This window comes from Lissotriton helveticus, chromosome 1_1 (genome assembly GCF_964261635.1).
Source record: "Lissotriton helveticus chromosome 1_1, aLisHel1.1, whole genome shotgun sequence".
Classification (NCBI taxonomy): domain Eukaryota; kingdom Metazoa; phylum Chordata; class Amphibia; order Caudata; family Salamandridae; genus Lissotriton; species Lissotriton helveticus.
Window position 1 is genome coordinate 2,131,208,998 of NC_136057.1, and position 21,816 is coordinate 2,131,230,813.

The window sequence follows — 21,816 nt, forward strand, 5'->3', positions numbered from 1 at the left end:
CGATGTGCCTATGCTATGTCTCAAGATATATGCTCCAGTGGTTTTTACGAAAATTAACTTTGAAAAAATATATATTGGGCTATATATATGTTAGAGCCCAAATGTAGCCCAATGTAGCCCAAAGATGGCCACCAGAGACAAAAAAAAAAAAAGTAGCCCAAATATCAGCCAGATGTAGCCCAACTATAGCCCAATGACAGAATGTCCCAGAGTGTTCTAAAGAACAACTAGAGCGCTAACAGTCTTACTTATGACAAAAGTATGGCACACCTGAAGTCATCTTGATTGGAATAAAGTGTTAACACTTAAAACATTTAATTTGCAAAGGAACAAAATGAGGGGGTTCATTTTGCCATAGAAATTATCATTAGTGCTGAAGAAAGAAAAATTAGGGCACATTTTGAGTGACTTCTCAAATCCTCTTATATTTCATTAAAAAAATTCTGATATGCAGTCTCCCAAGATGGCCACCAGAGACAAAAGAGCCCAAATGTAGCCCAAATATCAGCCAGATGTAGCCCAACTATAGCCCAATGACCGAATGTCCCAGAGTGTTCTAAAGAACAACTAGAACGCTAACAGTCTTACTTATGACAAAAGTATGGCACACCTGAAGTCATCTTGATTGAAATAAAGTGGTAACACTTTATACATTTAATTTGAAAAGGAACAAAATGAGGGGTTTCATTTTGCCATAGAATTTTTTTATATATATATATATATATATATATATATATATATATATATTCACTGAAAAAACCATAGGTTTCACACCAGTTATAGTTAGGAATTAGCATTTAAAAAACCTATTAAATTCACTGAAAAAACCATAGGTTTCACACCAGTTATAGTTAGGTGGAAATTTTACTCGCATAAAACCATTGAAATTCCCACGTTATAGTTAGTTGGACTCACTATAACTTGCGCGTGCAATGCACTGCTGATGACGTCACATATTACATCACTCTTGACATGGTCAGTGACATCACTCATGACATCACTGATGACATCTCAAATTACATCACTGATGACATCATCCAGTGAATGTGTATCTTTCTGAAAAATAAATATTTTTTATATATGTATTCCTAAAGGTTGATGGAAGAATAAATGGGTAAATAAATGTCTAAATGGATGTTTTTTTTGTGTAAAATTGATTGGTTAACTGACTTAGTAAATGTATCTTAGTGAATACATATATTAGCGAGTAATGTTTAAATATTTAAATATCTGTATCTGTGTCTCACTTTGTGTATAAGTGGCAGCATGGGTTGGTGAGTAGCTACATGAGTGTGTATATGGGTTATTAGTTGTTTTTTTGAGTATCAGTATCAGTGTCTGTATGGTTCGGTGGGGGATATTACTTAGAGCACAGATGCATGAATGAGTGACTCACTATTTGTATGTATTTTGAAGACAGCATGTGTGCAAGACTGTATGCGTGGATGATTGTGTGTATGGGTGGGTTAGTGAGTATGTGTTTTTATAATTGATTGTTTAAGAGAGTAAATATGTTTCTGTTTCTGTAGAAGTATGTGTAGTGGTGTGTATATAGCAGTATAATCAAGTAAATGGTTTTTTGATAGTTTATTTGCATGTGTGAATTTGTGTGTGAGTAACTATATGGATGAGTTAGTGTGTAACAGGATGTATAGGTGTATGAGTACATATGATGAGTAAGTACATGCATGAGTGACTATATAGAACTGTTGGTGAATGAGTGGATGTGTATGTAGATGTTGGAATTACCTAATAAGTTGTTGTAATTGGTATGGGTTTCTCCTTTTTTAAGAAAATGTTAGTTTCTATTTTTGAATGTGTGTGTCAAAGGTTATTTTATGCTGATAGGAGGTCTGCCACTTTGTCACAAGGATGTTGTCATCAGTGATGTCATTTGAGATGTCATCAGTGATGTCATGAGTGATGTCACTGACCATGTCATGAGTGATGTAATATGTGACGTCATCAGCAGTGCATTGCACGCGCAAGTTATAGTGAGTCCAACTAACTATAACGTGGGAATTTCAATGGTTTTATGCGAGTAAAATTTCCACCTAACTATAACTGGTGTGAAACCTATGGTTTTTTCAGTGAATATATATATATATATACACACACATATATATATATATATATACACACACACAATAAGTTAAAACAAATAAACTGGATTTTTTTAAATACCAATTAAAATACACATCAAAAAGTAAGCAATATAAAATAATACATTTTACTAAAAATATATTACAAATATTACTAATTACAAAAATGTCATTTAAATACACAGAAACATTATAATAATATAATTTTAAACAATATAAAAAAAACTATTAAATTCTACGAATAATACATATACTAATCCCAATCCAGTCTGTGCAACAGTAGGTAAAGGGTTGGACTCAATAGGGGTAAGATTTACTATTCCCACTCCAGTCAATGCAACAGTAGAAAAGGTTTGGACTTAAAAGGTATAAAATGTACTATTCCCTTTCCAGTCATTGCAACATTAGTGTTAGACTTGACATCATTGGCGTGAGTCTCCCTTCCATTTTTGACGGATTGCCTCCTCTGTTTTGATATGTTTTTGCTGGTTATATGTTTTGGGCACCGTGCCACTGGTAATCAGTGCCACAGTGCAAGTGCTCCCTATGTTAAATTGATATACTAATTGGATTCCATGATTGGGTTATTTGATTTATCTGTCAGCCCCTAGTACAGTGCACCATGTGTGCCCAGGGCTTTTAAATCAAATGCTACTGGTGGGCTTGAAGCCCTGGTTGTGCCACCCACAGAAGCAGCTTGTAAAGTGTGTCTCAGGCCTGCCATTGCAAGGCCTATGTGCAGTCTAGCACTGCCATGTCGACTTGGCCAAGTGCACCCACTTGCCAGTCACTAAACCTTCCCTTTCTTCATATTAGACACCCCAATGGTAGGGCCCAAGGGCAGGGTGTATTGTAAGTATAAGGTAGAAAATGCTCTGATGTGTGTAGCATGTTCTAATAGTGAAGTACAGCCATTGTTGTTTTTCACTATTGAAGGCTACCTGTTCTCATAGGCCAGAATGGGCAGTTAGATTATTACATTCTTATAATCCTAACTGACTCAGGGAACATGGTAGAAATTCAAATTTAGTATGCACTCAGAATAATAAAATACATCTTTTAGTAAAGTTGGTTTTGATAGTCTGTGTTTGAAAATACCACTTTTAGAAAGTAGGTATTTTCTTGCCTAACTATCCAGGCCTGCCTTTGCTGGGTTGTGTATTCCTTGTCTGGGTATGTGAGTGACAGGGCTGGGGGATTCCAGGAGACAGGCTGGGGAAGCCCGGTGGTGAATAGAGAGATCTGCATCTAGATGGGAGGGAGGAGTTGCATCTGGGACCTGAATAGGGCTGGGCCTTCCCTCCTCAATGCTGGATCCACCCCCTGTGGCTTGTCTGATGTCTCTTTCCTGCACTGTGAAGGAAGAAGAGAGTCATGTAAACAAAGGGCTCAGGAACTGCTTTGGACTAGGCAGAGGCCTCTCTGCCTTCAGAGAACAAAGGATTTTGGGGTATAAATATTGGGACCCTGATCCCAAGAAATGAGATCACTTCTGTAACAAGAAACCTTTCTGCCAAGGAGAAGAACCAAGGAAGCAGCAGGAGTTTGGACTGCCCCTCTGCCAGTGTGCTGTTTGCTGGGTTGATCTGCAGTGGTTGCTTCATTGCCAAGGGAAAGGAGAAGGAACTTTTCAAGGACTTTCATCATCTCATTTCATGGCGCTCATAATTAAATCACATTTCGACTGTCAATTGATCAAAGTGGACATCAAGGGCAGCGAAAGCGCCCGCTTCTCGATCAAAATCAACCCACAGTTCTGTGCTACCGGTCTTTTAGTTTACAGACCCCCTGGGGCAGACGCCCCCTTCACGAATTCCCTCTTACAATATTTGGGCTCCAACATTATCAAATCGGCTAACTTCACGATCATAGGTGATCTCAATTTACATCTTGATAGAGACACCGAGCCCAAAGTTGCCACTTTTCTTGCGGATCTCGCGGCCTTTCACCTGAACCAACTTGTAATCGGCCCCACTCATAGAGCGGGACATCTTCTTGATCCCATCTTCTCCAACATTACCGGAGGTTCCGCAGGCCTGCCTATACCCATGACCTGGACAGACCATCACCTAGTAACACTGTCTATCTCTTGTAATTTGAGCTCGGCTGAGGTGCCCACTCCGTTAGTTCAGAAGCGGCCTTGGAGAAAACTCCGTCTTGAAGACCTACACAACTTGTTGGTATTGAACCGCCCACCCTCAAGTGATGACCCGGACGTAGGGTATAACCAGTTCTGCCTCTGGATTACCCAGGCACTCGACACCCTGATCCCTGCCAGATGGACCAAGACTTGCACCCACACTGCTAGCCCATGGTATAATTCTGAATTAGCTATGCTAAAAAAGCAATGTAAAAAGGCAGAGAGGGGTTGGAGGAAACACTATGATGCCAACCTCAAACAGGACTATATCCAGCTTCAAAAAATGTACCACCGTAAGGTCTCTAGGACAAGAGCGACATATTATGCCAATGAAATTAGCAATAGCTCCAACACCTCGAAATCGGTATTTAAAATTTTGAAAGACCTTACCTCCAAAAAAACTGTCAATACTATTACCATCTCTCCTGACCTCTGCAATAACCTGGCTAACTTCTTCATCGATAAGATAAAGAAAATCTATAACACTTTTCCAAACTGTCCGCTGCCATCGGCCATTATAGACCCTACCATGCCTTCTCTCTCCTCCCTGCCTACACTTGAGCGAGAGAGTTTCCAAATAATTGGTAGGAAAATAAAATCTGGATCCCCTGCAGATCCCTTAAAGCCGGATACCTTCTGTGTAGCTCACGAACTTATCACAGAACACATCCGAGACATCATCAACCTGTCTCTCTCCACCGCCAGAGTTCCTTCCAAATGGAAGCAGGCATGGGTTTCTCCCATCCTAAAAAAAACCACTTTAGATCCTTCGCTTCCTGAGAACTTCAGGCCCATCTCTCTGCTTCCCTGGCCCGCTAAAATCATAGAGACACATGTCAACAACATTCTGTCCGCTTTCCTTCTTGCCAATAACATTCTGGACGACTCTCAACACGGGTTTAGAGCCGGTCATAGCACCGAGACAGCCTTGCTCAGTGTCTCAGAGGACCTCCGTACCATTCTTGACGCCGGAGGAACGGCAGCACTGGTCCTGTTGGACCTCAGTGCTGCCTTCGATACGGTGTCACACGAGGTCCTCTTGTCGAGACTGGAGGAAGTTGGAGTCACAGGGATTGCCTTGGGATGGATTAGAGACTTCCTGTCTAACAGGTCGTTTAGAGTCTCTACCCCCCCTTACATCTCTAAGGAGCACAGCATTGGACAGGGAGTGCCGCAGGGTTCTTCCCTGAGCCCTACCCTGTTCAATGTTTATGTCCGCCCTCTGGCGGAGGTGGCCAGAAGAAACGGACTGGCATTGGTATCCTATGCAGATGATACCCAGTTGGTGGTGGCTCTTAATGACAACAGTGGTCTGGAGGCACACCACTTTAAGCAGACACTCACTGACATCACCAACTGGATGACGGCGAACTTCCTCCAACTAAACGCCGGGAAGACAGAGATACTGCTCTTGGGGAAAAACATCTCGTCCTGGGGTGACAACTGGTGGCCTGATGTTCTAGGCCTACCTCCCAAGCCTAAGGAATGTGTGAAAAATCTGGGAGTCTGGGTGGACTCTGCTTTAAAGTTCACTCACCACACCAAAAAGGTGGCTGCCACGTGCTTCGGCATCCTACGTAACATCAGACCTATTTTGAAGTTCTTCGACTGCCGCACTCGCTAGCTTATTGTCCAGGCAACCATCCTTTCTAGGCTGGACTATGCCAGCTCTCTCTTACTGGGGGCAAATCTGGCTGAAACGACCAGACTACAGAGAGTCCAGAATGCGGCAGCCAGGGCTCTGGTAGGTCTCCCGCGCCATTCCTCGGTATCCGGAGTCTTGAAAAAACTGCATTGGCTCCCAGTGGGCAAAAGGATCCAGTTCAAGGCTTTGTGCTTAGCCTTTAAAATCCTTAAAACCGCCTCTCCCCCAATGTTGCGCCCCCTCCTGTTAGAGTACACTCCTAGGAGACCGCTCCGCTCAGAGGGACAGCACCTAGCGATTATACCCCGCACCAGACTTGCCAGAGTAGGAGGCCGCTCTTTCAGCTTTCTGGCTGCCAAGTTATGGAATGGTCTGCCTGAAGCTATCCGTGGCATTCACGACCTGCTAGCCTTCAGAAAGGCCGTCAAAACTCATCTTTTCCAATAATTTTTCTTTTTCTCTGCGCCTTTAACTCTCTGCACTTTGTCTGTTCACAGCGCCGGGACGCCCCTTAGCTGGGGCAGCCGCGCGCTATACAAATTACCATAACATTAACATTAACATTAACATTAACATCTACAGAATATTCTCGAAGGGCTTGAATTGTGCTTGCCTCCTGCTGAAGTCTCAGGTACAAAAGACTTCACCTCCAGCTCCCCCCTGAATTTCCTTGCTGGGAATTCTGACTCCAGACACTTGTGTGCCGCTGGAAGCTGGAACCGCGACACATCGAGAAGAAGCGTGTCGCCGCCGCAGCTGAAATCGTCGCATCGCCGGGGAAGCAAGGTTCGCCGCATCTCCCTGGAAGCGTTTGTTCATCGAAGCTGCTTGCTGTCGCATCACCGGAGAAGCGTGACGCCATCGGGAGAGTCACCATTGCATCACAGGAGAAGCGTGTCGCAGGGCCTGTCGCGGCTCCAAAGTACAGAGTCGTCACAAGGCTGCCAGGGCGTCATCGCATCGTCATTGCATCGCCGCGTCAAGGGCGCCATCTTCTCGCATCGCAACCGGATCATCGTATCGCATCGCGCCATCTTGCGCACCGCAACGGGCCTGCAGGCTGAGAATCTACGCATCACCTCCACCAGGGAAGGCTCACTAGGAGTCTTTTACTCTGCGCAAGCATTGAGGCAGGATGCAACCGTTCCTCCGGATCACGGAACCGACGCATCTCCCCTTTTGCGAGCCTTTTTTTACTTTGCGTTACGCATCCAGGTACTTTGAGAGAACTTTGTCGCATTTACCATCAACTTGAACTAAGCAACTTTAGTCATCTTTAAGTCAACTTTTAGTATAGTATTGTGGATTTTTGTCGTTTGTGGTCTTGTGTTAAGTCCATAAAAAGAATACTTATTTTTATAAAACCTGTGTTGTGTCCATCTGTAGTGTTTTCACTGTATTACTGTGTATATTCACAAATGCTTAATACACTGCCTCTGAGATAAGCCTGTCTGCTCATGCCAAGCTACCAAGGGGGTAAGCAGGGGTTATTAAGGAGTGTAATCCCCTTATCCTGACGTAGAAGTAAGGGCCCCTATTTAGACAAAGGTGACTACCATTGCCAGCGAGAGACCCCAGATCTAACAATTAGGGAAAGCGTTGGACCCAGGAGAGGTAAAATGTACAATTCCCACTCTACTCTGTGCACAAGAAGGGAAAACGCTGGACCTAGGAGGGGTAAAATGCACTATTCCCACTCCAGTCGTTGCAACAGTAGGGAAAGCATTGGACTCAGGAGGGGAAAAATGTACTATTCCAACTCCAGCTGGTGCAACACTAGAGAAAGAGTTAAACTCAGGAGGGGTAAAATCTACCTCTCACCCACTAAGAAGACCTCTGGGTTTGGTGAAAGAAGGGTGTTAGAAAGCTCCCAGGACGATTCTCCAGTATGTAGTTAGATACATGCTGTCCTTCAGAAGCCAAATGGCTACGTTGTGGAAGGAAGCTTCAGACCACTTAGAAGTAATGAAGCAGTGGTATGACCAAACCTCTACCACTGTGGAATTGCAACTTGGCAGAAAGTGTGGGAGAAGGAATCTGTGCAACCCAGGGCCCTCCAAGACCCATGGACTGGGCCCTATGAGACTGTTGAGAGGAAGGGAGAGGCCACCTACCTGGTGGACCTCAAGACCCGGGTGCTTCATATCAACCGTCTCAAGCCCCACTTTGAGAGATCTGAGCTCACCATGCTGTTGGCGAGCAGATGGAGGGGAATCCCAAGAGCATGGCATAGAGGCAGTACTTTCACAACTTAATGAAGAGGGACTAGACCACTCTGTAGCCTTCATCTCCAGGAGGTTATGTACGTCCCAGGGAATAAAGGTGGAGTGCTAGTAAAAGAGAAGCCTGTGTTGTGGTCTGGGTACTGAAGAAGTTGAAACCACGTGTTAGACCTGTCATCCTTAGGGTGGTCTTCCCCCAAAAGTTTTGCCTGCTTACCTCCTCTTTTTGCTGATTCTTTTTGTCGGCTTTAGGACTCTGAGCACCACTGCAGACCAGTGCTAAAGTGTTTCTCCCCTAAACATGGTTTAATTTATTATAGCAACAATTGGGATATTGAATTTATCTGTAAGTCCTTAGCAAGAGTGCACTACCTGTGCCCAAGGCTGGGAAATTAACTGCTACTAGTGGGCCTGCAGCACTGATTGTGCCACCCACACAAGTAGCCCTTTAAATACGTCTCAGCACTGCTATTGCAGAGCCTATGTGTGCAATTTTACTAACATTTCGACTTGGCATTTAAAACCCTTTGCCAAGCCTAAAACTATCCTTTTATTACACATAGGTCACCGCTTAGGTAGGCCCTAGGTAGCCCATAGGGTAGGGTGCGGTGTACGTAAAGGGGAGGACATGTACTTTTAAGTTTTCCATGTCCTCCTTACTACACTTGTATGCTCTAATTCCTGATTCAAAAGGAGTTGCTCTGTCATGTTTTATATTATTGGAATGGTAATGATAAATCCTCCTTACTGGTAACGTTGGATTTACCATTATTATTTTAGAAATGCCACTTTTAGAAATTTGACATTTCTCTGCTCTTAAAGCTGTGTGTGTGTATGACTGAAGCCTGTCTCTAATAAATGTATGTGGTGGGTAACGGTTTGACCTTGTGCATTCCCTCTAGACAGCCACACACAAAGGAAGGTTAGGTGTGTCTGAGTGGCCATCTGCATCCTGATGGTTCATCCTAGCCAGGATGGGAGGTAGGAGCTCCATCTTAAACCTGGATAGGTGGTATCCTGTCCCCACACAAAGGGTTACTCACCTCCTACAGCTAGTCTGGAGCCAGGGCTAAGAAGGACTTCTGTGCACTTCAAAGACCCTTCTTTGAAGTCATCCCCACTTCAAAGGCACAACCGGGAATAAGTACTGGGTCTCTGAACCCATAAAATCAGACACTTCTGGACCTGAAAAGAACCTCTGTCAGAAGGACTGTTATGCTGCTACAAGGACTGTCATTCTGATGGACTGGTGCCCCGGAAAGATTGCTTTCCTGCTGTGATGTCCTGCTGCCTACTGCTCTCTGACAACGCTGAGGGAGAGCTGGACTTTGCCTTGAACCCAGAGTGATCTCCAAGGCTGGTTTGCCTCCTGTTTTCCAATACACAGGGATATCAGAGTCTCTTCATTCGCTCCTGTGCCTGGTCCATTGGAAGGAGACTCAGGTGCTTGCCAGTTGATCCGAAGCATTCTCTGTTTGCGTGAAGCAGAACCGATGCATTGCTACTGTCGCGGGAGTGTGCCTGGGCACCACACTCAGAACCAACGCATCACCTCCAGAAACTGATGCATTGAAACCGTGCATCTCTGCCGCAGCTGTGTGGGAAGATCGACGCATCCCCTCGACTGCGTGGAGAGACCCAGCGCATCGCACTCAGAACCAATGCATCTCAGCACTGCGCCTTCAGAACCAACTCACAGCCACCACTGCATGAAGAAAATCGATGCATCACCTCAACTACAGGATCAACACCGACGCCTCGCTCTGCTGCACTCCGCATCTTGCTGTTGCGACCAGGATCAAGATACTTTGTTCAGCGGGCCTTCGTGGCTCCATTATCCGGCATGCGCTCCAATGATGTGAGCCTGAACTTTTGAGTTTGTCCCGTTCCAGCTCGACCAGATTCCTCCCATAGGCACGTACTGCTTCTAAGTGCTAAGAACACTTTTATTTTTTAGAAATTCATATCTCGACTTCTACTTGTTGGATATTTGTCGTTTTGTTTTTGATTTATTTATAAGATTTTTGTCTATTTTTCTTACTTGGTGTGGAGTCCTTTTATGGTGTTTTCATTGTGTTACTGTGGGTTGTGGAGCACAAACACTTTACATGTTTAGCTTGACTGCTCTGTGCCAAACTACCAGAGGATGAGCACAGGTTAACTTCTAGTGTGTACCTTATGTACCAAGACTAGGGTTGTGGTTCCTTCTTGGACTGGGTGCATACCCCTGCCAACCAGGTGTCCAATTTCTAACAAATAAGCTGTATAGCAGTTGTAAAAGTGGATTAATCTAAATCTTGTCTTCTTAGTGACACAGGTGCATTTCGCAATGTTACCTGCCAGTTTTATTCCAAGCTCTGTTTTCCCAGATCCCTTGACAAATTTTCCATTTAGTGCAATAAAGGGGGCCTTGGAATGGTGTAGTAATGCTTGGTACACCAAAGTCACTGTCTTGTATTTGCCTAAACTGGTGCACAAAACAGCTACTGGATGGTGTGCAATGGCTTCAACCAGTCCATAATTTCCTAATCGTGTAAGAGATGGCTTCATGCAGAATGACGTGCCCATTAGGCAGATGAAATTCCTCTTGAAGGTCAATCAAATCTGTAAGCATACTTTCACTATAGAGATCACCTATGTTTTCATGACTCACTTCCATCCAGGTCACTTGGCTCTCCTATCTTTATGGCCCTGTTGTGTTCTCAAGACCACAGGAGGGAGGTCTGTTGCATAGGCCACTCCTGTATGAGTTCTTGATAAACAATAAGGCCAGCCTCATTAGGATATTTTCCTTTTTAGTCACCATTCTGTGTTTCAGATACATGTCAAGCAGAAGATCTATCTGGGTACTTATTTTAGAGTTTCCTCCCACCATCTGCAGCTGCTCATTAAATCGACTAGTCACCCTTTGTAGCTGGGCCGGCAGATAATACAGCTTATGATCCGGGGTGGCCAGTCCCCTCTCATGAGCCAAAAGGTGAACCTTAGTCCCTCCCTGCTCTAATTCATCCCCAAATCAAGTCCAATAGGATCATATAACATTTTCTAAATATCTCTTTGGGGACCCTAACTGAAAGTGTAGTGAAACAGTATAGCAGTCTGGTCAGCACAACAATTTATGACAAAACTACCATGATCATTACTGTCAGTAAGAGATCCTTCCAGAATGTCACACTGGCCTGTTCGCCCTATTGGCTCGCATATGTTACCTCCCAGTAATTATGACTGTTATGCAGATTTGTACACCCAGATACTTGAAGCAGTGTGGCTCCCAACTCAGGTTTTCTGGTTTGCCTGGGCATTGTATTAGTTCCTTCGTTTCAGGCTGTGAAGCCAGTTGATATACTCCAGTTCACATGAAGTAGGATATCCTACGAAACTACTATAGGGTATTAATCTCCTCTAACAGGTCTCACTTCTCTCTTAGGTACAATAACATATTGTCAGCATATAGTGAGATGTGAAGCTGTAGTCCTGCATTTAAGATTCCCTGATAAGTTGCCCCCCCCTTCATGCCACTTGAGCCAGGGGAATGATTCTATTGGCAACCCGCCCACTACCAGCGATTTTCCTCTTGCCATACTTTTGATTGCCACCTTAACCTCTTTGTTAGTGATATCAGCTTCAATAGTATGATCCTTCTCTAGTCTAATGGTTTGCCACAAAACACTCTCAATATATTCTCAAAGTTATTGTACCTGTCTCCTGCTGGGTACTTATATAGCCTCTGATAATAATGTAAGAAGGTCTCGTTAATCTTATCCTGTGTTTCACCACTTCCCCTACTACTGATGGTCTGTCCAATTTCGGCAATTCCCTTTTGGTAGGATTTGCCAGCCAGGCCAATAGCCTGCCTGCTTTGTCAGGCTCATCATGTATTTTTGTAACATATGTCTTATATTCAAAGTAGTGAAGTCTTTCAGTCACCTGTGTAAGTTTTTCTCTGCCCTCCACAAGGCAGGATTGTATCTCTGGTCTATCTGTCACCAGCTGTTTCACCACTTTGTCTTGGTTGGGTATCTCTCTCGATGTTGTGTCAGGAGGAACCCTCTAGCTCAGTGAGTTAATTTCTGTGTGCAAGGGGAGTGGGTGATTGAGGGTGTGTATATCTGAACATGCACACTTAAGGCTATTTGTATTTTCTTAGATATGTGATATAGCCTGACCATAACCAACACCAATGAGCAGTAGAGAGATTTACCGAGAACGTTTTTACATGGTAGTATAAGTATTTAAATATTGATTACTGCCGCAGAGGCACTAAACACTTTTTCAGTTTAGTTATATATTAGATTATAATTTGGGTGTGGTTTTATGCAGTGTCATGTGTTGTGTTATCCTGTAATGCAGGTTTAATAAGCAAAATCCAACAAGGGTTATAGATTTTCATGTATTTTGGTTTGATGGGTGCTTCAACTATTCACAGAATTTTACTACATGTTACAGCTGTTGCACTGCTTGCAGTCTAGTTGTCATGATATCTGTCAGCAAACTGGCAAGTAAATTAATGAGAAGGTCGGAAGGCTGAGCAGCTCCCAGAGTCCTAAAGCAATGCTGGCTCCTGCAGGAGGCGGGGAGCCGACAGGGACCGTGGGCCTTGAGGGGCCCCTAATGGGCAACACAGCGGATCGGCCAGGCACCGAGGGATGGGGTCCCCGGAACCGAAATTGGACCAGGAAGAGGGCCGCGCTGGCCCCCCCTACCATTTAAAAAAAAAATATGAAGGCCTGGCCTGGAGATGGGGGCCGCGAGGATTACAGAGGTATGGGGAAGATTTAGTCAATTGATAGTTGGTGGACATGCTTAGTAATACTCATGGGCTAGAAATTTCTTTTGTGCACTCCCAGCTCAAGCACTCCATGAAGGGTGTCACTTAATCTTGTAAAGATTCACAATTACACTGTTTGGTACCAATGTTTTGGCTAAACTGAACACTTATCCTTTTGTGATTGGTGTTGTGAATCATCTCTCTACACCGACTCTTGGTCCAATGTATTGGATGGTAATGGCATTTATTTGGCTCTCAAGTTGTGTGCGTGTGTTTCAACAGTCCTGAATTACCTCTTCCTCAGGTAATAAATCACAGGTACGGACCACAGATGTGCAGATTTCCATAAAGTGCTTTTATTTTGCCAATTCGGTCAGCATGGCGCATTTCGGCTGTGTCTCCACAGCCTAGATATATCACCTATTGGTGGCTGGCGGTCATAAGTAGGTGGTTATAGCTAGGACCAAAGTTTCCATAGGATAAGCGTTTTTTGTTTTTCCAATAACATGCAGAAGTGCTGACCGGCAGCGGCGAATAGATCTAACCAAGGTTCACCCCAGTCTACGAAGAGACATTGCACCTTCACCGGAAAGGGACACCATTTTTGTTAGAGCTTTATCTATCCTAACGCACAAGTTACTACTTGTGTAACGATATATCAGTAAGAGACATTAGTTAGTGATAGATGCCTTTCCTTAGAATATTCCCCAGGCGTCAGACTGGATCCGGAAAGTTTTTTGCTTAGCAGTACCCCTGCACGTTGGTAGGTGGCGTCGTGCGGCTCCGCCTCCGTCACTGGGGTCGTGAGCGACGAGATGACGTCACGGAGACTACTTAGGCGCCACCCATGTGCGCTGACGTCAGTTCTGTACACGACCTTCCGCACCGAAACGCAGAGCCATGCAAGATCCTGACCATTGGTGCATAAAACTAGGGCCCTAAAAGGGGATGACCTTAACCCTAGTAATCAGTTCGCAGAACGGGGGGGTTGGGTGGGGCGGTAAGGAATCTATCACTAACTAATGTCTCTTACAGATATATCGTTACACAAGAAGTAACTTGTGCATCTGTAAGAGACACGTTAGTGATAGATTCCTTACCTTAGAATTGATACCCCAGCAATACCAACCCCGGTGGTGGGTCTGCAAACAGGATTACACCAAAATGTAACGGAGCACAGAACGGCCAAAGAAGCCGTCTCTCCGGACCTGACTGTCAAGGCAGTAGTGTTTGGTAAACATGTGCAGCGAGGCCCACGTAGCTGCCTGACAAATGTCCTGCAAGGGAACGCCGCATCCCAAGGCAGTAGTGGCTGCAGTTGCCCTGGTCGAATGGGCACGCAACCCCACAGGAGGCTCCTTCTTGGCCAAGGAGTTACATGCTTTGATGCACAGAACGACCCACCGGGAGATGGTCACAGCCAAATCTTTTTTGGCGCCCACGTAGCCAACAAAAAGCTGATCGTCCAACCGGAACAGATGTGTACTCTGCAGCTAGCAGGCGAGCGGACTCTTTGGGTCCAGACGGTGGAGTCTCTCCTCTTCTCTTGAAGGATGTGGAGGCAGAATGAAGGTGGGCAAAGTGATGGTCTGCCCGATGTGGAAAGCGTGACAACCTTTAGCAGAAAAGAAGGACGGGTCCGTAAAACCACTTTGTCCGGATGAACAAAAAGGAAAGGAGGCTTTGAAGAAAGGGCCTGGAGCTCACTCACTCTTCTGGCAGAGGTGATAGCAACCAGGAAAGCTGTCTTTAGAGTAAGAAGAAGCAAAGGACAGTTATGAAGGGGCTCGAAGGGAGCACACATCAGAAAAGTCAAGACAAGATTTAAGTCCCACTGAGGCATGAAGAAGGGTACAGGTGGAACTGTGTGCGTAATGCCTTTAAGAAAACGGTTAACAACCGGGGACTTAAAAAGGGAAGGCTGATCTGGAAGCTGTAGAAAGGCAGACATGGCCGAAAGATAACCTTTGATAGTGCCCAGAGCAGAGCCTTGCTGGGCCAAAGAGAGAAGGAACAGAAGAACCTCAGAAAGAGGGGAAGAAAAGGGATCCACAGCCTTCACTGTGCACCATGCCACAAATCTGTTCCACCTGCAGGCGTATACTGTTTTGGTGGAAGGACGCCTGGCAGCCAGAATGACATCACAGACTTCAGGAGGAAGATCGAAAGGTGTCAACTGTCGCCGCTCAATCTCCACGCATGGAGGTGGAGGCTGGACAGGGGCAGGTGGAGGACCGTCCCCTGCTGCTGCAACAGAAGATCCTCCCAAAGAGGCAGAAGGATCGGAGGATCGATTCTCATACTGAGTAGCTCGGGATACCATACTCTTCGAGCCCAGTCCAGAGCCACAAGAATAAATTGGGCCTGGTCGCGCCTGATCTTCTTCAGCACTCTGGGCAGAAGTGGTATAGGCGGAAAGGCGTAAAACAGACCACAACTCCACTCGCAACAAAAAACGTCTCAGAGCGAGTGCAACCTTGGAAATTCCAATGCTCAAAACTGATGACATTGCGCGTTCTCTCCGGTGGCAAATAGATCTAACCAAGGCTCTCCCCACTGCAGAAAGAGACCTTGCACCACGTCCCAGTTCAGACGCCATTTGTGATCCACCATGCACCGGCAGCTGACCCGTTGTCCGCCCTGGCGTTTAGAGAACTTGCCAGGTGTTGAACAACCGAGGTAATGCCTGGATGTTCCAGCCATGTCCAGAGGCAGAGAGCCTCCTGAAATAGGGTCCACAACCCCACCCGCCCTGTTTGTTGCAATACCACATGGCGGTGGTGTTGTCCGTGAACACCTGCACTACACTTCCCCGGACAGAGGGAAGGAATGCCTTCAGTGCAAGTCGGATCGCCCGCAGCTCCAGAAGGTTGATATGGAGCCGGGACTTCGCCAGAGACCAGAGGCCTCTAATCTCCGCCTCTTCCATGTGGCCTCCCAATCCCAGGAGGGACGCATCCGTCACCACTGTGCGCTTCAGTTGGGGAAGGGAGAGGGATCTGCTGCTAACTCAAAAGCGATTTGTGAGCCACCACTGCAACTGTCATGCAGCGCCCACCGAGATCCGGACACGATCGGACAGGTTGCCCTGATGCTGTGCCCACTGGAACTTCAGGACCCACTGCAGAGCCCGCATATGCAATCTGGCGTGTGTCACCAGCAGGATGCAGGAGGCCATCAGGCCCAGAAGCTGGCGGGTCATCCTGACTGAAACCCAGGATAGAGGCTGAAAGAGTGGAATCATAGCCTGAATATCCCGGACACGCTGTTCGGGGGGATAAACCCGAAACAGCGTTGAGTCCAGAACCGCTCAGATGAAGGGGAGCTTCTGAGAGGGATTCAGGTGTGACTTCGACACTTTGATGGAGAAGCCCAGCAAATGCAGGAGGTCCGCCGTAGTCTGGAGGTGGGTTACAACCGCCTGTGGCGAGCCCGCCTTCAACAGCCAGTCGTCGAGGTAGGGGAAGACTGACACCCCCAACCTGCGCAGATGAGCTGCGACCATCACCATCACCTTTGTGAACACCCGAGGGGCACTGGTGAGGCCGAAGGGGAGCACGGCAAACTAATAATGCTCCTGGCCTACCGTGAACCGCAGGTAGCGCTGCTGAGCTGGCAGGACAGGAATATGAAAATAAGCGTCCTGCAAGTCCAGCCACCATCCAGTCTCCAGGATCCAGGGCAGTCAGGACCTGAGCCTGAGTCAGCATCTTGAACTTCTCCTTGCGGAGGAAGAGTTTGACGTCTCGGAGGTCCAAGATGGGGCGCAAGCCCCCCTTTTCCTTCTTGGGGACGAGAAAGCAGTGGGAATAACAACCACTCCCTACTTCTTGACCGGGAACGCACTCGATGGCCCCCATGGCCTTGGAGAGCCAAATGATCCCCCGACATGCGGTAGTACCGAGGTGGCATGGCTGGAGGGAGGATAGAACGGGGAGCGAGTAACCGTGGCGGATAATCTGCAGCACCCACTTGCCCGATGTAATTTCACACCAGTGGTGGAGGTGGTGGCGGATCCTGCCACCCACCGGCGTGGGGTGCTCCATGAAGCTTGGATTAGGAAGGCTTAGAGGCGGCAGCAGAGGGGGTGGAGGTGGACTGACCTGCGCGCTGGTTGCCAGACCCGGCCCTGCGGAACCCACGGCCGCACTGAGGCTGGGTCTGCACAGTCTTGTTGGAGGGAAGCACCTGAGTGCCCCTGCCCTGGCCACGAAAGGAACAAAAACCAGGCGTGGTAGGGTTCTTTGTAGAAAGACCCAATGACTTGGCCGTAGCCCGGGAGTCCTTAAAGCGCTCCAGGGCGTTATCGGCCTTATCGCCAAAGAGGCGGGAACCATCAAAGGGCATGTCCATGAGCGAGCCCTGGACATCGGGTGAGAACCCAGTGGAATGCAACCAGGTGTGGCGCCGCAGCGCCACCGTCGTGGAAATCGTCCTGCCCAATGAATCAGCCGTATCCAAACCTCACCGTATGGCAAACTTTGCCGCATCCTTATCCTTCGCAATCGCTTGGGAAAGGACAGCCTGTGCCTCCTCAGAACACAGAGGCAAGACCTGGGCCACAGAATCACACACGGCAGGAGAGTAACGGCCCAACAAGCAGGCGGTGTTAACCGACCGCAGCCCAAAGCTGGCCGAGGGGAACAACCTCTTGCCAAATTGGTCCAGCCGCTTAGAGTCCTTGTCCGGCGGGGCCGTGGGAAAGGCACTCTGCGATGTCGAAGCTTGAATGACCAGGCTCTCAGGCGTGGGGTGATCGGTGACAAAGGCGGAATCACCGGGCGCCAGGCGATGACGCCTGGCGACGTTTTTATCCACCGGCGCCCCCGTGGCCGGTTTCAACCAAGTGCCCAAAAGGACGTCGGTGAGGGCCTCGTTGAAAGGGAGCAGTGACTCTGACGACGCAGACGCCGTCTGGAGCACCTCAGTAAGGAGGTTGGTCTTGAGGACCACCATAGGGAGGTCGAGATGGACAGCCTCCGCCGCCCGACGGAGCACCATGGTATAGGAGGCACCCTCCTCCAAGGTAGGTGGAGGAGAGGCAAACCCCATGGTCCGAAGACACGTCCAGTTTGCTCGCATCCTCAAGGCCGTCCACCCAATCCTGCTTGGAGACACATTGCCAAGTGAGGGGGTCCTCGGACACGTCCTAGTCTTCGTCCGGCTCCGGCGTAGCTGGAGCCGGTGGCGGCGGCAGAGCTGAAGCCGGTGGCGGCAGCAGAGCTGGAGCCGGTGGCGGCGGCAGAGCTGGAGCCGGAGAAGGGACAAAAGTCGCTGGGAACGGCGCCGGCCGGGGCCGGGCCAGAGTTGCATCCCAATGCGGATCCCAGGCCAGAACAAAATGGTCCGGGAACCGGGGCAGGGGTGGAAGGAACGGCACCCAGCACGGCACCTGGGGCGGAGCCGAGGGTGGTGCCGGCGGGGATACACCTCGTGGCGCCGGGGACAGAGCCGTTGGCGGAGCCGCCCGGCCAGCAGAATCTGGACACGGGACCGCGGGCGCGAAGGTGCGCCGGCGGGTGCCCAGGGCCTGTAAAGGCAGTCCAAGGCAGCAAGAAACTCTTGCACCTGTTCGGGAGTCGCCGATAGACCCAGGTGTAGCGGGGAGGCCGCTGGAGTCCCCGGCTCCATAGGAGCCGCAGGGGCAGAGCCCCTGTCCCCCTCGTCTGCCTCCGGGGAGCGACGGGGGGACGTTGGAGAGCGAACGCGCTTCTTCTGCTTCTTTTTATGGCGTCGCTTACCGGAATCTGAAGGTGAAGACTTAGAGCCTGAGGAGCAACGGCTTTGGTCCCGCAAACGGCCCCTAGACGCGGAGCGGTGGTGAGAGGAGTGCAGGGCCTCCAGCAACTTCCGGTGTCGCTCCCGCTGGGCCTTCGGGGCTATGGCTCGACAGTCTCGTCAGTCACGGGAGTCATGGTTGGTCTCTAGGCAGTAGAGGCACAAGCCGTGGGGGTCCGCTACCGACATGTTACAGTGACACGACCCACAAGACTTAAAGCCAGGCATCCCTACGTGCACCAGGAGACAGAAGAGGAGACAAAAGTTTCAAAAGAGTAGTCAAAAAATGACTGAGGTACGTGCTCAATCCCGATCTGCCCTCTTGGCGCGGAAAAAGAAAGAACTGACGTCAGCGCGCATGAGTGGCGCCTAAGTAGTATCCGTGAACTCATCTCGCCACTCACGATGCCAGTGACGGACGCAGAGCCGCACAACGCCACCTACCCCAACAAAGGGGTACTGCTAAGCAAAAAACTTTCCGGATCCAGTCTGGCGCCTGGGGAATATTCTAAGGTAAGGAATCTATCACTAACGTGTCTCTTTCAGATACCAGGTTGTTTACTACCTGACTGGGAGTAGGGCAACTACGTAATTCCGAAGGCCACCAATCGGGAGTCCAGAGCTGATGGGCTTTCCCAAAAAGCATGATCTCTGTCTCTGTCTTTCTATAGTTGTCTGGTAAAACTACAAGACAACTGTTGTTTTTCTAATGAAAATCATGGTCATATTTTCATGAAGAGCTTTTCATATATATTGTGATGTCGTATATTTACTTGTATGTATTACTTTTGAACCTGATACAGGGATGTATTTTTGCCAAAATGGTGGATAGGCCTAGGAAAATGCATGTTTTCTTCTCTCACAAAATCACATTTAGCAACATCTTCTCCGTGTTCCATCTAATTAAAAACAATCTCTGTATATCCATCCAGCTACCAAAATATTATATAATACTGCTAAAATGTGTTCTTTTTGGACTGTGAAGAGAAACTAATGCAATGAGAGAATACAATTCCCATACAAATGTATATGCACAGCAACAAACAAAATAATTGGTTGTCTATATAAAATGGTAAACAAAGAGTGTCTGCAAAACGTAACACCTACTCCAAAGAAACAAGTGTAAACATTATTTACCTAGCAATCTGCATTGTTCAGCTTCTTTCTGTAAATCCTGAGTAGGTGGAATGTCAGAGATGGATGGAGCCGGTGCAAGATGCCAACTTTTCAAACCTTGATTTTCCTGCTGTCTGTTTGAAATATAATACATTAGAACTGCAGCATGAAAACAAGATTTGAACATACATTAATGTAACTCATTGTGATCCTATACTTTACAAATTAACATGATACAGACATTGAAATAGACTGGCTATAAATAACATAACTTTATAATAAACTAATTACGGCTTCAGTATAGAACGTCCCTAAACGTGGCTGCATTGCCACAGGGGCCAATTTGTAAAACTGTCCTCTATAAGTTCAAAGCGGCCTTTCTTGTCCCTCTCTCTCACTTCTGACTCATGCTTCACACTTCGATGTCGTGTTTGATGTATTGTGAGCGCTTCAGAATGGCAACACTACATTCTCCGCACAGGAGGCCTAGATGAGTGACCATCACTGATGTGGGTAGTTGGAGCGCCATTCCTGTTGCAGGGAGGCAGGTAACGGAATGTCGGAACGTCCATGTGGGGCTGTCTGGGCCAGGAAGGTCATAAACAGCCCTCCTGCCGCTGCTCTCCTTGTAGGTGCCACCCGTCAGTTGTCTTATTAAGTGGCATAAGGAAACCTTACCCTTCCTCCCCCCCCTCCCTTGCAAGGGATGGTGCGGGACAGGCCCGGTTTCAGGAATTTTTATCTGGATGGGTCAACGGTACGTTCGGGTGGGCCAGTGCGGGTTCACTAATGGCACTGTCGCCAGTGTGAAGACGGGGACAAGAATGGCCCTAAGTTCATGTTTAAAAGTACCACTTTTAATAAACACATTAATGTGAAGTATTTGCAGAGACTATCATATTTTATGTAATGTTCGTTGTATGATTAGCAAACACGTTCAGGGATTGGCTGGTGCACATGCTCCAAGATCCAGGCCAGACCCTTGGCTCGGCTCCTGTTAATTTGTTGGCTCACCCAAATGAAGCTTGCCTCAGACACGAGCTAGGGTTGCCACCAGATGGTTTTTACCGGCATAACCAGTATTTTAATGTCTCTGCCAGTGCAAAAATAGAGAAAATCACATAAAGCTGGTGTTTTTCTCTTTATCAGTACATATTTAAAATTGTAGGTATAAAAAACAAAAGCAATGCACTTTAAAAAGATGTTCTGGAGGTTCTTCGAACCCTGACTGAGACTGACAAATGTCCTAGCCTTCGTAACGGAAAGTTTCAATTCTGTTAAGGACTCGGAGGCGAGGCTTAGGCATTTCTTTCTTCTTTATTTTCAATAGCAGCCACTTTAACTTGTAATCACTCAAACCAGGACTTCATTTCCCAAGAACCAAAAGGAAACCATGAAGCTCAACAATAAACAAGATCCACCAATCAGGATCCATCAGTCCAATGAACAGGTCTTGTCCCTCGTTGGATTCCCTCTTTCTTCCTGCGACCAAGCCGACAGTGGAAGATCCTTGCTCTTGCTTTGGTGCCTGCTTCCGACATCAGCCATCGAACCCATCTGGCTATGGTTGGTGATGACACTGCTCTAAAAGGTTTCCACAAAGCAATCAACAATTGTCGTTCCCCATGAGGCCGTAGTTCCTCCGCCATCGCCTCGTAGGCCTTAATACACGTACCACGCACGCTTTGGTGCATTGTTTACTGCTTCACGCAGTTCGGAGAATGGTTTCATTAGCTTCTCATTTGGCTTCTCCTAGGGGCTGAAGGTTCCAAAACAGACCGACGAGCTTCGGTGTCATGATGGTTGCAGTAAAGAAAGAGGAAGGGTATTGGCAACAGCACGCCCTCAAGGACCATGAGCAGTACCGATTGGTGAACTAGGAGTGGCCTATAAATTACATGAACAATGGGACATGAAGTTTTTTGTTATTAAAGTTGAAGTTACTGAGTATGGAAATAAAAGAAAGATGAGCATAATCCTTGCCTCCGGTCCTGACATAGAATTCTCCACGCCATGAGTGGAAGGGAGATGTTCCACACCAAAGG

The 21,816-nt window shown here is 47.3% G+C and overlaps 1 protein-coding gene across 9 annotated transcripts in view; it reads right to left on the minus strand.

Moving 5' to 3' along the window:
- Positions 1-21,816, minus strand: part of HFM1 (helicase for meiosis 1) — a 4,349,684-nt gene that overhangs the window by 4,180,033 nt on the left and 147,835 nt on the right. For 8 of the 9 annotated variants that reach the window (XM_078646278.1, XM_078646275.1, XM_078646244.1 and 5 more), the window contains exon 2: positions 19,793-19,905. In XM_078646278.1, coding sequence (XP_078502404.1) covers positions 19,793-19,905 — 113 coding nt within the window. The remainder of the gene's footprint in view (positions 1-19,792; positions 19,906-21,816) is intronic. The other variant, XM_078646261.1, reaches the window with a different exon arrangement.